General features: G+C 41.2%; 2 protein-coding genes across 3 annotated transcripts in view; one reads left to right on the plus strand and one right to left on the minus strand.

Moving 5' to 3' along the window:
• DCTN6 (dynactin subunit 6) overlaps window positions 1-4,610 on the minus strand; it is a 22,463-nt gene extending 17,853 nt beyond the window's left edge. Inside the window, exon 1 of the mRNA XM_019650999.1 lies at window positions 4,498-4,610. Coding sequence (XP_019506544.1) covers window positions 4,498-4,520 — 23 coding nt within the window. The 5' untranslated portion in view covers window positions 4,521-4,610. The remainder of the gene's footprint in view (window positions 1-4,497) is intronic.
• On the plus strand, window positions 3,828-16,747 carry MBOAT4 (membrane bound ghrelin O-acyltransferase MBOAT4). Of its 2 annotated transcripts, XM_019650997.1 has the most exons (4): window positions 3,828-4,067; window positions 11,768-11,992; window positions 13,955-14,088; window positions 14,419-16,747. In XM_019650997.1, the coding sequence occupies exons 2-4, from the start codon at window positions 11,814-11,816 to the stop codon at window positions 14,916-14,918; spliced, it is 813 nt and encodes a 270-aa protein (XP_019506542.1). In that variant the 5' UTR covers window positions 3,828-4,067; window positions 11,768-11,813; the 3' UTR covers window positions 14,919-16,747. The 2 variants fall into 2 exon arrangements, with proteins under 2 accessions (XP_019506542.1, XP_019506541.1); XM_019650996.1 differs by having other exon boundaries at window positions 3,829-4,067; window positions 13,955-16,747.
• Window positions 16,748-17,757: the final 1,010 nt, after the last annotated feature.

Below are 17,757 nucleotides of genomic sequence, written 5' to 3' on the forward strand. Positions count from 1 at the left end.
CAATGATGGTGCCAACTTGGGCCAGTGAAGCAACATCCTCCACAACTAGACTGAAGAACAAAAGGACAGCAACTTGTCTGTTCCTCTTCCCCCAATTTCCCAGCGCTGTTCCCATCCTCCAATTCCTCAATAAAAATCTTTTAAAATAAATAAATAAATAAATAAATAAAAATAAAACAAACAAAGAAACAAACAAAAAGATCAACCAATTCTTTAGACCAGGTGCCAAAGAGGTCCTAGATACATTCCCATAATCAAGGTGAAGTTTTATCCCCCTTTTCTTAAAAAGTCCCCCTTCAAGTGTCTTCCCTCTTCAATTTTATTTATTTTATCTAAAAATCCTTTCTTGTAACTCTTAAGTATCATTTAATGAATTTTAGTCTCATTTTCCTTTAAAACTGTTTTTTCTCTTTAAATCATCTTCTATTGTGTCAGCAACAATCCTCTTTAATAAGGATAAAATTATTCATTAGTATCATTTCTCATTAGTTTTAAATACCATATTCACAATGGTATTCATTATAGTATTTCTAGACCATTGTTCACAAATGTTCTGTGTCATATTATACTCAGGATGCTTGATACTGTATTAGCAGAAACCTGATACAAGTTACTATAAGAAATGAAAGGATGTATTATGAAAGAAATATGAATACTTGGAATATTCAATATGGTTATATTCTGGCCCATTTCTTATCTCGTGTTAGTTTGTTTGGGGTGATGAGGTGTTCTTGTTTTTCTACTTATGATAGCTATCCATGATGATGCAGCTGTAATTTAACTGAGATACTTGACACTTGTGGTTGCAGTGTTGAGACACCTCTTTGAAAATACTCTACCGATATGCATCAGGAATCATAAAAATATTCACAGTTTGATCTAGGAAGTAGAACAAAATTAAAAAAAAAAAGTAAAAAAAAGGCAAGAAAATCTGAGGACCAATATATGAGGTTTAGAATTCAAATAAAACAAACCTCAAAAGGAGAAAATATACACAGGGTGCCAAAAAATATATATACACATTTTAAGAAAGGAAAAAAACATTAAAATCGTAATACTCAATATATACCAATAAGAAAAGATGAATATAAGTCACATTTGACTTCTGCAATTATAAGAGGTGCTCAAAGTAGTTACTACACACTTCTGATGATGGCTAACTACTGCTTTAGCAACACTGCCCAAAGGTCCACTTGTGTACATTTTTTTTTTGTACCCTTGGTATGTGGCGAAAACTATCAAATAACACAAGGAAATTTCCCAGGACTAAAAGATATCTCAACTCTGAAAAAGTTGAGTGAATGCAAAAGACCCATGCCAAGTAACATCATCTTAAAATTTGTAAACACTATGAAAAGGTTCTTCAAGTTCCAGATTTCCACAAAAACATCACACACTGAAGGAAAAAAAAAAATAATCAGAATGCCATCAGATTCCTCATAGTAATATTGATGCTAGAAGACCAGAAGACAATCCCTAAAGAATCCTGAGTAAAACCATGTTCAAACTAGGGCTATTTATCCAGCCAAACTAGCAATCAAGTATGGAAGGAGAATAAAGACATTTTCAGACTTGCAAAGACTTAAAGAAAAAAATAAAAGTACTTCCTATGCACTCTTTATTAGGAAGCTGCTAAAGAATGTACCTAGCTAAATAAAAGTAAACCAACAGACAAGACAGATTCTGGAAACAGAGGCTCCCAGCGTCCAAGGACTGAAAGAACCATCAGGACAATAGCTGTACATCAGTCTTAGAGAGCAAAGATGATAGAGGGCTTCAAGGGGAAGATCTCCAAGGGAAAAAAAAGACTATGTAAGGAGCATTTTGAAAAACATTACTAGGCATTTAACAAATATGTTGGAAGATTTGAAAAAATCAGTTCATACAAAAGTAAGGAATTAAATGAAGTTATTTTGTTAAGCTTTAGATGAACTCAGTTTGAGGTGTCCATGGAGAATTCAGAACAAAGACCCAGCAAGCAACTTAAAACACCAATCTGGAGTTCATAAGAAAACTGTAGGCCAGAAATATAGTTCTGAAAGTCAGCAGGATACAAACTCTTTAACACGTCTCTCCATTATTCATATTCTAGAATCCCCCCAAATATTACCAAATACAAGTGCAAAGTGACCCAAAATATATATATTTTTTTTTAGATTTTCCTTTAATTGGGGAATTGGGGGAAGGGGAACAGACAAGTTGCTGTCCTTTTGTTCTTCAGTCTAGTTGTGGAGGACGTCGCTTCACTAGCCCATGTTGGTATTGTGATCATTGTGCTCTTCCCAGGTGAGGAAGACTGGTCATCGGCCACTGGACAGCCGCTGACGACGGCTGCTTATGGCAGCCCACTGCAGCTCCCCTGCAGCCTATGCCATCGCAGGCGACTTATGGCAGCCCAGCTCCAGGTGGAGCTGTTGTTCACTATCCTAGCTGTAGAGGGCGCAGCGTCGCTGGCCCTAATGTGGGATCTGAACCCGGACCCTGAGGCTCAGAGCTGGCGTCCCAAGCCAACTCTTAATCAACGTACCACTCGGCCGGCCCCCAAAATATTTCTTTTAAATCACATCAACTTCCCTACTGATATGAAAAACTAAAGAAAGAAGACATACAAGTACACAAAATTTTCTTCTACAAATTTCAGTGAACAAAACTTCCTACCAGACAGTATTTTTAAAGCTCTAAGCAAAAAAGTCTATTTAAAAACAAAACAAAATAATCCCTGGGTCTACTTTCAAGAAATGTTTGTGAGATTAGACACAGCTACATCTGTTTCCATCATTTTGACAGGCATTGGCTTAAATTAATGAAGTTAACTACAAGGCTCAAGAAAATTCTAAAAATGACCCATCTGGATTACTATGTATGCTTGACTCTGCTGAAATCACAGAAAATTTATAACCTTTCTACCGAGTAGGAGAAAACATCAGTAACACGAAACAGAAAGCAGAAAATGATCCAACCCTCTCATTTTATAGATGAGGAAACTAAAGCCAAGAAACTAGTAACTTCTTAAAGCAAAGTTTGTTCCTGAGGCATCATTATCCTAACACCAATCATCTCTTTTCTGTTAGTTGAAAGTTTCCTGGAAACAACCTGTCATTTTGGATATTTTTCCTGGGATAGCGCAATGATGTTGACCTTGAATGTATCACCATTTGTAAATGCTATTTCTCTGGGGGGGGGGGGGGTTGTGTGTTAAAATATGCAATTTTATTAAGCCCTGGGTCAACTAAATTTGACTTTATAAAATGCTTGTTTTAGACTGTATTTCACATTCCAACTTTCCATTCCTTCAGCCTCCTTTTCACTACGATTTTTTATGAAAGGAGCATTATCTAACTTGTCTTGGATAAATGAGAATAGGAGCGATTCACAAGTGCCCCTCTGTCTTCAGTTTTATGCCTGAGAGAGAGACTGCAGGTAGAGTCTGTGTCACAATCGGCATACTTCTCCGTGAGGCAGGTAGTAATTCACCACTAGACCAACTAAAACGTGGTCCAAACATCGTGTAGACTCCACTGCACCTCGGAGTGGTGAGGCGGAGTGGGTAGCAGGCAGCTGGGAGGAGACTTTGCTGAAGACCTAACTATGAAAATAACAAGTTCATAATACGTTCAGCTCCACTGTACACTACTGTATACCATATAATATTAAGGTATAATATATAATATTATGGTATAATATATAATATAATATTCATTGATTCTTTCCTCTGTAGCTTGTGTTTAAAGATTACAGTTACCAAGTAGAAGAAAAATCTAAATTTTAACCTATGGCACCAGAAAGTTAGTCAGTTTTCTTTTTCAAAGTGTCAGCAGGGGGGTGCTCAACACTGCTGCTTTTGGAAATAGTTTAACTTAAGCCCTTCTCTCATCCAAGCCGTTCCTTTCCACCAACAGTTCCTGGCAATGAAGACTGGGAAGAAGCCACAATCACAGTTCACACGTCTACCAAGGAGCTTGTCCAAGCTGGGAGGATGTCTCCAAACAGTTCTAGTCCGGGCGCGGCCCCCTTTTTGACAAGCGACGGAGAATCGGTTTTCACAAACACACACCACCCACGACAAGGTAGGAAGGGACCGGGGTGCGGCCAACACTAACGTGGGTGTCTGGGAACATACAACAGAGAATGCAGCTACGAGCCGTCCACGAACAGCCGCACCAAGTACAGCAGAATGTAAGGGACGACGCCTTTCACCCCCTCAAAACCCCGCCGGGAGACCACTTCCGCGCAGGCGCGCTGCGGAAGCGGACCGGCGAGGTCGGGAGGGGATGAAAGTAAAACCATCCCGGCCCGTCTTCCGCATCCCTTCCCAGGGCTCCCTGCCCCCATTGTGTCGTCTCCCCGCTCAGCGGACGCCAGGCCAGGGCTTTAGGAACCACCCAAGATGAGTGTCAGAAATAAGACATCATCTCAGTCCCGACCATTGACCATCAAGAAAAGGTTCCACCTCTGCAGAAGAGTTGAGAATAGGCTTTTCTCAAACAGCAGACCCACCTCTTTTGAGTCTTCTCCGCCATGATTTGGTCCGGGTCTCCAATTGGAGCCGAGATCGACACTATCGCTTGGGTGAAGCGATGATCTCTACAAGCGATTGGAGAGCCTGGCTGGATTGGAAGAGGGTGGAGCCAGGGTGAGGGCCAGCCCGCGGGGGCGGGACCGGCGAGGGCTCGCTGCTCCTCCTCTACTAGCGTGAGCGTTGTTTTGCGAGGCGGAGCGAGGTGCGTGGCTGCAGCTGGTTTTAGCGCAGTCCAGGGACTGATAGGTTCGGATTTAATTCAGCCGTTTAGTCCAATCCAATGCACATCATTATGACTTCATTATGCCACACCGTTTATTTTCACTCTTCTTTCCGGTCTCTATCCCTTAAGCTTCCTTTTAGGCCCTGGGCCCACCCATTTCCTGTTCAGTGAGCTTGTCTCATCTATTTCTTGATGAGCTCATCGGTCCCATAATTTAAGTACCTTTACCTGCTGGCTTTCTCAGGTTAATATATCTAGTTCTCTCCTCTTTGCTGAGCTTCATACCTGATTATTCGATTGCTTACTGCCTCAAAATCTTATCATACCTAAAACGGTCAGAACGGAGCTTTTGATTTCCACCCTCACCCTCTCTCCAACCAGTTGGTCCTTTGATCTCCAGCTCAGTAAAGAAATCCACCGTTCACCAAATTGCTCAAGCCAGGAACTCGAGTCATCCTAGGCCAGCGGTTCTCAACCTTCCTAATGCCGCGACCCCTTAATACAGTTCCTCATGTTGTGGTGACCCCCAACCATAAAATTATTTTCGTTGCTACTCTATAACTGTAACTTTGCTACTGTTATGAATCGTAATGTAAATATCTTTTTGTTTTCCGATGGCCTTAGGCGACCCCTGTGAAAGGGTCGTTGGACCCCCAAAGGGGTCGTAACCCTCAGGTTGAGAACTGCTGTCCTAGGCACTCCTCACCTCTCTCCATATGCCATTGACGGGCAAGTTCTTCTGGTCCTACATCTGGAATCTCATTCTCCCACTTCACATCAATTACCACCTCTCTAATCTCAGCAGCTCTCTCTCCCCTATTGTATGCTTCTTCCACCTTTGACTTCTGAAGTCACACCCCCATCCCCGCCCCCCCATCCAAAACTAGCTAAAATCCTTTAAAAATCAAATATATATATATATGTATACATATATATTGCAATAACTAATACCAGATCTAATGATGAAAAATAAAAACCAAATCCCATTTGGTTCTTACTTTCTATTCCTTTTAAAATACAAATTCCTGTCAATAACCTATCTCTGGGATAGATCCAGCCCCTGCCTACTTCTCTCATCTTTAATTTCATATTTTGTTTCCTCTTTCTCTAATCACGCTTTCATTCTCTAAGAAGCCAAAGTGACTCTCCTCCCCAAACAACTTCCACCTGTCCCATGCCCACCCCCCTTTGACACTTTAATTCTCACATGTCACATCATACTCAGTGTGTCAGTTTTTTCATTACATTTGGTGTCAGTGAAGTGGGATTTGCTAGAAAGGCACTGGCTCATAGAAACTTGTGGTTTGGGAAGAGAAAGGATAAAAGGGTGGGAAATGAGGAACCTGTGATCCCAGGATGGCTACCTAGTCACCCATGGTATGAAACTGAAACTGCAGCTACACTATGATCAGTGACTCAAGGTAAAAGTAACCAATGGAATTTAAAGATGGGGGTAAACCCGACTCTTGAGGAGTTGCTCATTGGAAATGTAAGGACATGCAAATAATAAAGAGCATGCTAATAACCAATCTTTTGATTCTTATTAGTAATAGCTAAAATAAAAGAAAGCTGTGGATCTGACCTTGATGCTAAACCAAGCTCAGATTTAGATGGATCTGAGCATTGGCCACTACCCTCAAAGCTGCCCACAAAGGGAAAAATTAGAAAGTACCTCTAAAGCCTCTGGTTACCAAGAAGATAGTCAATGCGAGGGGTAAGGCTGAAAGGTCCATGCTTCTAATCATGGCTTGGTCTTTCTGGTGACCAGCCCCCATCTAGGGGCCCTCCAGGAGCCCATCCAGAGTGGCCTCATTAGAAGAGAAGATGCTCCTAGTGCTCTTATTATTTAGGAATTTACAAGAGTTTTAGGAACTCTGTGTCAGGAACTGGGAGCAGAGACCGAGATTATATATATATATATTCTGTTATCTCACAGGATGAATTTAGAACATTCTGTTGTCCTGAAGCATTTAAATACCTATTCATTTTCAAGCAATGTCTGTCTAAATTAATTTAAAAGACTTCCATGGCATGAGTATTAGTCAGGGTTCTCCAGAGAAGCAGAACCAATTGATACACACACACACACATACACACACTGGGTAGGGCTGGCAAGTCTGAAATTTGTAGAAGTAGACCTCAGGCTAGAAATTCAGGGAAGAGTTGATGTTGCAGTCTCAAGTCCAAAATCCTCAGGCTAAAAACTCAGACAGGGTTTTTATGTTACAATTTTGAGGCAGAATTGCTTCTTTGGGAAACCTGTATTTGCTCTGAAGGCTTTCAAGTGATGGATGAGGCCCACCCACATTTTGGATGGTAATCTGTTTTACTCAAAGTCTTCTGATTTAAATGTTAATCTCATCTAAAAACAAACAAACAAAAAACACCTTCATAGCTACATCTAGACTGATGTTTGACCAAACAACTGGGCATTATAACATAACTGAGTTTATACAAAATTAACCATCACAGCATGTGTATAAGAAGGACCATTTTATCAACATTAGGTACAGTGTCTAGGGCCTATAAGCTTTTCAGGAATCTACTGTTAGGTCTCTGAATGTTAGAGACTTGACTTAATGTTAGGTCTCTGAATGTTAGTTCTCAGAGACCTTGACTTACAGACAGAGCCATGTCTGCAAGAAAACAACAACATGTCTACTGGCCTGCACCTGCAGACAGAGCCAAATATGCGATAACAGAAAACAAAACAGCTACTGGCTTACAGGCAATCAGCATTTTCTCTTTAAACAATGCTACCCTGTCAGCACAGCCCCTACAAAACCCTTCTCACCCCCTTCCTCGGGGCTGTACGTCTCCTTTAGACATGCAGCCCAGGCTGTAGCCATCTTTGCTCAGCCCGATGGACATTCTCTTAATAAAATAGACTTTCTTAAACTTTCTTAACTTGCCTGACAATGTGCGTTCCTTTACCAGCCGACCTATCATCTACAAAATGTTTGAGACCTGAAAATAAAATGTACTGATTTCAAAAAGCAAAAAAAAGTACACATAGGAATAATAGATACTTAATGCGATGACAAAAGAACAACTTTTTTCCTAACAAATTAACTGTAAGTCAATTCTTCTGTACCTAGCAATTATCTTTAATGCGGGATGTGGATGCATTTTAATACGTTTAATATGATGTGAGCTTACTGCTTAGGGAGCCCTCTCCTTCCCATTAATTGTTTTACTGTCTATCTTTGTGCCATCTGTGGCCTGAAATAAGCTATCCATCTGTTTGGAAACAGCCAATTTAAGTATTTTCACTTCTCTACTTCTCTTGCTTTTTAAAAATCCCCTATCTCTGCCAATGATTGCTTATTTATTTTTCACTACAGTATACCCATGGCATACTGCACTTATCGTTCTTTTTTTTAAATTATTATTATTTTTTTTTAGCTGAGCCATCCTGCCACCTTTTGGCAGCTCAGCAGCAGCTCAGCTCTGGCTGGGAATCCAACCGGCGACCCTGTTGCTCACAGTTCACACTCTTGAGCGAGCTCTTAACCAACTGAGCCTGCACCTATCGTTCTTTAATGAAATTATTTGTTGCCATTTCCATCTCCCTAGTAGATTGAGAGCTACTTGAGGGCAGGAGCCTTGTCTTATTCAGTTTTATATTCCTACTGTTTAGCACAGATCTCTCACTAAGAGGTGGTCCTCGTCCTTAAAATGCTTTTGTATCAGGCTATATTCTCCCATCCTTTATTTAAGGCTGCTTGCTCTTGCATGGTACCTTAGAGATGAAAAATGGCTAGTCAGGGACAGTGCTGCAGTGCACCGAGCTCAGTAGAGGGACTCTGCTAGCCAAGAGATGGCCCGTTGTTCTCATCTTGCCTCTAGACATGTCTTCTGTATTTCTGCCCTCACCGCAGAGAAGCTTCTCTTTAAGTGTTTCCTCACCACACTTTGCTTCCTTAAAATCTTTTTAACTTTAACAAGTATTTACTGAGTACGTAGTATGTCCCCAGCACTGTTCTATGTGCTGGGGATACAGCAATAAACAAAACAAAGTCCCTCCCTTGTAGAGCTGACATAGTGGCAGGGGGACGGGCAATAAACTAATCAAGAAATAGATTTATGAGGGCACTATTTAAAAAAAGAAGAAATTGCATAAGGAGAACAGTGGAGGTTGGAGGCGGGTATCATCTTACTCTGAGAATCCACCTCCCTTCCTCATGCTCATGTTCTCATTTCTCCTCCCCAGGCTGCAGAATTGTCTGTCCACAACTGGAAAATGAGATTTTTCATTAACTTAGTGAAGAAAATATGACAGCTAGATGGCTGGAAAGGCAAATACTGTGGTTTTGTAAACTAAACAAAACCAGACCTTCTGAAAGTGTTTTTAGTACATATTATTATTAAGTAACATAACCCCAAATGCGTTTTGGTTTCTATAGTGCAGTTCTCTTTATCAGAATGTCAACTTTTGTGCTGCTATCGCCAGTTGTTTTGTTTGCCTTTTGCTCACCCGGGCCTCCTGAACCATATAAAAAGATCAAAGAGGGCCTGGTTGAGGTTTCTGTTGCAGGAAGGCACCAGTTAAGGACTCTGGAAAGGACAGTATCTTTTGTTCCAGTTCATAATGGGTTGGCTTCAGCTATTTTTCCTCCATCCTGTCTCACTTTATCAAGGAGCTGCTTTTCCTTTTGCACTCCTGTTTAATTATCTCTGCAATATGGATTCATTTCCCACTCATGCCAGGTAGGTGTAATGGCTAATTTTGCTCTTACATCTATGAATACTATAGTAGGTCAAAAAGCACAGATTGGAGTGCAGATGTGAAGACTAAATATTAATTACACTGGTTGTTTTTTAAGTTATCACTGCCACGGATTATTGATTACTTGATCATGAAGTAAAACTGAAATGGAAATTGACATCATGTCTGCATTGACTCAGCCAAAGTTTAAGAGGTTCACATGAAATGGGAAAAAATGAAACTGCGGAGATGAATGCTGAGTTGGTACAGGAATGTCCCAAACAGATGCATCTATACAACTGCATGCCCTAGATATTCTTGCATAGTCTTAATTTCATGGAATTCTATTATTTTCAATAAAATGAAAATTTATTAAATATACAACTAAATGTGATTTTTAAAATGAATATTTTTAGAGAAATGAAATAAGTAAAAAAAAAAGTTTTGTTAGATTAGCTGTACCTCAATCTGGGGTTCAAAAATTGTCACTAGATACTTGGTAACTTGTTTGAAATGATTTTTTTATAGCTAATAAACTCAGTACATTAAAGACAGTTCCTATTTTTTTAAAGTTTTGTGGAATATCCTTTCGTAAAGTGAAAATCCATTGCCAAAGGGCTACCTCCTAATAATTCACTTATTTTGGAAATTAGGATATTTATATATGGGGGGGGGGGGGTTGTTAAGTAAAATTTAGCTGTGTCTAGCAATTAGTTAGGATGGCCGACTTTGATTAAACTATGTAGCGTTATTACATGTTCACAACTGGTTGCCAGCCCCTACCTTCATTTAGGAGATGGGGGAGACAGTTGTAAAAAAATTTTCTTTTGAGAAAGGATCACAAACAATAAAGCAAAACAAGTACAAAATAAGAGTTAATTTCCATAGGGTTAAGATTGCTGGCTTTGGAGTCAGCCAGGTGCATCCTGGCCCCTCACTTCCTAAGTGTCCTTTATGAATAAACTCTGTTGGGTTTACATGTAAAATGGAAATAATAACACCTAATTCATGGGGTTATTTTAAGGATTAAAGAAAGATATTTCTTATAAAGGGATTATTAGCACAATGTCTAGAATAAAATAAGCACTCAAAAAAATCATTCATCCTGCATTGTACATGTATAGACATGTTAATATTTACGAATCCCCCAGGGCAGTTGTGTCTGGGTAGAGCGTTGCTTCAGGCTTCTACTTCTGCTGTGTAAGGAATAAGTGTTCCCCTTATTTTCCCAAGGCTGGGAAGTGAATGCTTGGACCACAGTGTGAATTGGGGTGGTTGTTGGCGTGAGTCACCCCAAGCATAGGCTCAAAGAGAAGCACAGGAACGGCCCAGGGCCTGTGCAGTAGAGCTTCTCATGCTGAGGCAACTACCAATCTCCCTCAAGAAAGAAAGTGATTTTCACCGTGGTGTGCACATCACTGTCACAGTGTCATGATACATGCCCTGTGCTGTAGAGAAAACATAGTCCTCTTTGACCCAGTTTCCCTGTCCCTGACCAGTCAGTCCCTGTTTCATACCTTTTCTCACCTCTTCATTCAGACTTATTAATCTGGCACAATTAAAGACAAACAGGAAGACAAACAAACCTCCTATGCTGTGGGAAGAAGAGCCGAGTCTACAGAACGTGAAATCTCCCAGGCCCCTGCAGATCCTCGGGGCATCTACTGGCTTCCCAGGGAGTCAGGTCCACAAACCACTTCATTGATGTGGGTGTTTACAACATCACAAAAAACACTAACTCGTGATAGCTTCAAGTTGCAGAAGAGAAGATTAAGGGCAGTTATAAAGATTTTCTAATTGAGTTTTCAAACACTTATCAAAGGGAGGCATTGAGTTTTTTTCTCTTTCTCAGTCTCTGGAACATTCAGGGCAGTGCAACCCTGTGAAAAGGAAAGAGATTCATCTTGATGAGATGATGTTCAGAGAGCTAGGTCCTCAACACTAGATTGCCATCATTTTTATACTACTTGATTTTGAAGATATTCCTACTAGGAAACCTTCTGGATCTGTCACCCACAAGATGGTTAGTTCCTACTTGAATAGTGAACATCAAAGAGAGTCTCCCAGGGTCACTGAGGCAGTAATCAAGATTTGTCTCTTGAAGTAGTCAAAAGTTCACAAATTGAATCTCTTCATCTTTCTCCCATGGTTCTTTCCTTCAGAAGAACAAATGGAAGATTTTGAGTGATAACAGTTTGACTTCTTTTAGGTGTTATGTGGGCCTGCCTCAGTTGGGTTACCCAGAATGACCTCTGACATGACTCATTTGTCGCACTGTTCTAAGTCAGTCTCATGGGTTGTCCTTTTTTTCTCTCAGGTACCTCTTTCTCCTGGCTGGAGGAGGCGCCCTGGCCTGGGCTGCTATGGGTTCCTTCTCTGTACTGGTTTTCATCCCTGCTCTGTGCTCCGTGGTTCTGATCTACTCACTTGACCCACAGCAAGTCCACAGGTGGACTTTCTTCTTTCAGATGAGCTGGCAGACACTGTGTCACCTGGGTCTGCACTACACTGAGTATTATCTGCAAGAACCTTCTTCCATGAGGTAAAGCAGTTTGTTTATTTGGTTGTACTGAGCTGACCAAGGGTTTGCTTATACTATGGTGGTAGTGGAGAGAACTGGGTGTTATTGACTTTGAATCTGAATTCTTCCACATTTGAGCAGTGTGACCTTGAGCAAGTCATTTAATCTCTCTTGACCTCAAATTCTTTTTCTGAAAAAAAGTCTGCGGTGGGGGGATAACTATCTTGCAAGACTCTTATGTTACAGATAATGAATTAAACATTATTATATGACTACTAAAAACTTCCATGTGTTAACCTACAAAGCCCAGTATCTGACACTTAGCTGTAATTATCACTGTGCCTGAGAAGGGGGCTGATCCAGGAGTCCCAGGGTCCACAGATGAGGCCTGCCCGGAAGTGACTAAACACAGTTTGCTCACCTCACATGGTTTAGACACACAACCAGCAGTCTGCCCTCCCCTTTAACAGGACAAGTAAGGTATAAATCCACTGTAAACCTTTGTTGCCTTCCCTTGGCAGCTGCTGTGCAAGAATTGTACTTTCACTGAGATTCAGCTGTTCCATCTTCCCAAAAGAAGGGAAGTCACCTAATCTAGAGAAAAAAAAATCGGGCACTAATTATAGCATAGAAAAGGGTTTTCATGAGTCAGTGAGATCAGCAAGATTAGGGGGAAACATAGCTCTGCGATCTTGAGGCCTATGGTCCTGGCTCCCGCTGTTATCACAATTGGCATGGGTCCATGGTCGTTCAGAGAACTGGGGCTTTGACCTGTTGAGGTGGGTTACCTCTTTGATTCTAACCTGCCATTGATTCATTCTCTTTGCTATCCCTACTAAACCCAGAATCCTTTTCTTTCTCCTGACTATTTCACCAAAGCTTCAGGGTTTGCTTCTCTGAAGAAAAGGCAAGATGGCATGTGAGCAGGGAGTGGAGAGTACTGACTGGGATGTAGTGAATTAGGGTTTCAGTAGGAAGCCAGGACCTGATGGGGCTGGAGGAACAAGTTAAGCAGGACCTAGCTGGACAGGAGGGAGGCTGAACCAGAGCTGAGATCGAAGAAGTATTAGTTTGCTTGGGCTGTCATAACAAAGTGCCACAGACCAAGTGGCTTAAACAACAGAAATTTATTTCCTCTGGAGGCTGGAAGTCCAAGATCAAGGTGTTGGTAGATTCAGCTTCTTCTGAGGCCTCTCTCCTTGGCTTGTAGATGGCCATCTTCTCCATGCGTCCTCACATGGTCTTCCCTCTGTGTGTGTCTATGTCCTAATCTCTTCTCCTTATAAGGACACCAGTCATATTGGATTAGGTCCCACCCTAATGACCTCTTTTTAACATAATCACCTCTTTAAAGATCCTATCTCCAAATACAGTCACTTTCTGAGGTACTGGAGATTAGGACTTCAACATATGAATTTGTGGGGGGCACATTCAGTCCTTAACAGAAGGTGAGTGAAGAAGGGTTGGTGGCATTGGGAGGCCACTTTGCTTACTGGTAGGTAAGTCAAATGAGGAGGTCAGTTGTCCTTATCTCCCCAGACACACAGATAGAAACAGCAGCGATTAGGAAACAGCGCTATTTTCTCTCCACGGGAGAGCATTCCTGATTGTAGAGTACATTGCTGTATTTTCATTAATTTTCTCCACAAAAATCTTGTCAGCAGGATCTTCTCTATTCTGTGATGGTGCAGCAGGAACAGTTCAGGCAATTGGTTGAGAACACACCTCAAATTGCTAAGGACTCAGAGCACACCCTCAGCCTCTAGCTTGACGCATTGTTCCTCAGCACAAATCCTGAAGCCTGCAGAATCTTACAGTTAAGGAATTGTTCGTGTTTAAAATCTTCAACTTCCTATCGTCTCTTTGCTACTAAGTTTTTGTTTCTTTTATGGCAAATTTCTCTCAGGTCGCTGATCTTAATCTTTATAATGGGGTAAAATAAATATGGAGTGTTTTTACATTTAAAAAAAAAATCTCTTTCAGGTTCTGCATCACCCTTTCTTCCCTCATGCTCTTGACCCAGAGGGTCACATCCCTCTCGCTGGACATTTGTGAGGGAAAAGTGGAGGCAGCATCAGGAGGCATCAGGAGCAGGAGCTCTTTGTTTGAGCATCTGTGTAAGGCACTGCCCTATTTCAGCTACTTGCTCTTTTTCCCTGCTCTCCTAGGAGGCCCTCTGTGTTCTTTCCAGAGATTTCAGGCTCACGTGGAAGGGTCCAGCCCCCTGTGTCCCAGGCACTCTTTCTGGGCTCTGACCTGGAGGGGTCTGCAGATTCTGGGACTAGAGTGCCTAAAGGTGGTTATGAGGGGGGTGGTGAGTACAGGATCAGGACTGGCTGACTGCCAGCAACTCCAATGCATCTATGTCATGTGGTCCACCGCTGGGCTCTTCAAACTCACCTACTACTCCCATTGGCTCCTGGATGACTCCCTCCTCTGTGCAGCAGGCTTTGGAACTGAGTTTGGTGAGAGCCCTGGGGAGGAGGGATACATCCCTGATGCGGACATTTGGACACTGGAAACAACCCACAGGATATCCCTGTTCACGAGAAAGTGGAACCAAAGCACAGCTCAGTGGCTCCGACGCCTTGTTTTCCAGCACGGTAGGGCCTGGCCGTTGTTGCAGACATTCGCTTTCTCGGCCTGGTGGCATGGACTCCATCCAGGACAGGTGTTTGGTTTTCTTTGCTGGGCTGTGATGGTGGAAGCTGACTACCTGATTCACACCTTTGCCAATTTGTTTATCAGATCCTGGCCGATGCAGCTGCTCTATAGAGCTCTCACCTGGGCCCACACCCAGCTCATCATTGCCTACATAATGCTGGCTGTGGAGGTCAGGAGCGTCTCCTCTCTCTGGCTGCTGTGTAATTCTTACAACAGTGTCTTTCCCATGGTGTACTGTATTTTGCTTTATCTATTAGCAAAGAGAAAGTATAAATTTAACTGACATCTTTCCCCAGGCTTCATCTTATACACCCATGAAACAGAATTTAGAAAGTGACAGATGGTGCCTTGATGATGCATAAGTTTGAACTTTTCCATAATAAAATGTTTTTTTTAAGTATTGGATGAATATACCTGATATCTTGCCAGAGTAATTTGTGTGTCTACTTTAGCAAGTGATTACACTGGTATTGAGGATCCAAAAAGGAGAAAAACGTGGTTTCTTCCCTTAGTTTACGATTTCAGTGTAGAAGCAGTTTAAGTAAAGCGATCCATAAAAACATAAGGTGCTGTGAACCAAATGGCAAATGGTATATACACGGACTTCTAAAAATAGAGCGTCCGATTGGTCCACTTGATTCTGGAATGTGAGTTTAGCAAGACAGAAACAACAACAAAACAACACTTAAACCACATCATATTGGCTTGTTCCATGAACTAGAGACTCGTCCCTAGTAATCTGAAAAATTTGATCTAAAAATGAAAAGGCTGATGTTATCTCAGAGATATGTTAATAAACTGAAAATGCAGCTAAGACTTGATAACCACTTACAGAATTGTTAAATACAAAACTGATTCATGAACTATGTCACATGAAGAGCCCCATAACGAGAAGTAAGCACTGTCTTAGTACAACTTTGAGGGTCTGGTTCCTTTTTCTCAGCATATCCTAAATAACTCCCTGTTCTGTGAGGGCTTAAAATACACTGAGAGGAAGATGTCAGCACCTCCAAGTTACAGTGAAGCAATGTCATTTAACTAGCACTTTCACTGTACTACTCCATCTGCAGGCCACCTGGACTATTATGTAATTATTAGTTTTCTTCAAATCAACTTTAACTCAACTTCCTTTAAAAAACCTTCCATCTTTTTAAGAACTGGCATTGGTGAAAATTGGGTTTAATATACTAATTATATTTTATTCTAGTACTCACTAAATGAAACACATACTTGCTTAAATTAAAGATGTTTTTTTGTGTACTGCTTAAAATCATGTGCCTACCCAGATAACATCTCCTCTACCATAGGAAGCATTGTACAAATATCTAAGCTTCCTAAACCAATCATTTTCATCCTTCTCAAAATATCAGATTGTAAGCTTTTACTATTTAAAGCCTGACAAAAATGCTACTAAGTTAGAAGTCACAGATCACTTAGAAAGTTATAGGCCAATATCACTCACTACCATTAAGGAAGCAAACAGCCCGGTCTTAGCACACAGAGCATAACACAGCAAGCAGCGAGGACCTGGATGAGCAGATGGCATGAATCTGGATGGCCTTAATCATCACAGTTCTATACTTCCTCATACCACATTCAGTAGCTCAAAGGAGACAACACAGACCAATTGGGTTTCCCAGGGTTGGGGAGATTTAAGGCGGGAAACAGTAGATAGCCAAGGGGGTGTTAAATGACTCTAAGACCATTACAAACATGTTACCAAACTAATGATCCTTACTGAGATTCTAACCCAGAAAGGCAAGTGGGGTCCTGGTGGTGATGGTGTAAGTTGGGAGAAAATTTAAATAATCATTGCAGCATTATTTACTATAGAAAAAAATAGTCAGCAGTAGGAGAATAGTTAAGCAAATTATGATAGACTATTACAGGGCTATTAAAAATGGGTGCTTTTAAAAGAGGCACTTCTGGGGAGCTGGCTACATGGATGTATGTGTTCAATTTATGAAAATCCTTAGAACTCTACACTTAAGATATGTTATGTAGTATGTTATACTTCTGTATATGTATGTTATCTGTAGTATGTTATACTTCAATAATGTTTTTAAGTGAGTGGTTTTAATGATTATGGAAATGCTTAGGAGAGAATGTTCAATTTTTAAAATTAGTTGCTTAATAAAGTCTTTTGAAGTACAATTCAGTCTCCAAATTTATGGCCCTTGGCCTCTGTTGATAGGGATAATTTCTGCTCCTCTGATTGGTTAAACCAGGACATCTACTCCCATCCCTTCTATTTGCAACCTTTGGGAAGGGTTTCATAAAGCTGACAGTATAAGGAACAGTGTGATTTGAGAGACTTAACCTAAGGAGGAAAAGTCAAAGCCAGCAGGAACCATCTGTCTGCAGAAAGGGGATCCTGGGCTCTAAGAAGAGTAGCGAATAGGAAGAATGTGTCTTCTTCCAGTCCACATTTACTTTGTTAAGACTTAACTCCTGTTCCAGACTCCTGCTCCAGATGCTCCCTCAGTAATTGGCAACTTTAGTTTCCTTTCCCTTCAGTTACTGATTCTGTCACTCCCAAGACCCTGCCCATTGCCTCCCCGTTTCCCTTGGACACCTGACTGGTAGCACCTGCATATTCATCTCTCTTATTAATCTCATAGCTCTGACCTTGCTTCCAGAACTAGATTTGATGTTTTTCTTCTCTTGTTTCATCTAGAAGGGGCCCCCAGGCCTCCCCTGCTTTATGTCTGGCCCATTTATTGGCCTATACAGAATAGTATAATCATGCTTATCCTCTACAAATGCAAGGAAGGGGCCAACAGCCTGTAGACAGTAGCCCTGGACAAGTGAATTAGGTTCTGTGGGCCAAGTACTAGAGCTGAGTGACTCACTGAAACAGTCCCCAGTGGGCGAACACATCCTGACTCCTGGCATCCCACCTTGTATCAGATAATTCACTCTGAAGGGCTTGGTAGGAGCCCTTACTGTAACATTTCTTGGGGGGTTGGTAGAAGGGGACCCCATCTAGTTTTTTGAAAATATCATTGTGTGAAATTCTGGTGATGAAGAAATCCCTGAAAATGGGATAAGCCATGATAACTGAAAAGCTCAGAATCCTGGCAAAGCTTAATTAGAAAATTATTTAACAGAAAGCCACAAAA

Source organism: Hipposideros armiger, unplaced genomic scaffold (genome assembly GCF_001890085.2).
Source record: "Hipposideros armiger isolate ML-2016 unplaced genomic scaffold, ASM189008v1 scaffold_151, whole genome shotgun sequence".
NCBI lineage: Eukaryota > Metazoa > Chordata > Mammalia > Chiroptera > Hipposideridae > Hipposideros > Hipposideros armiger.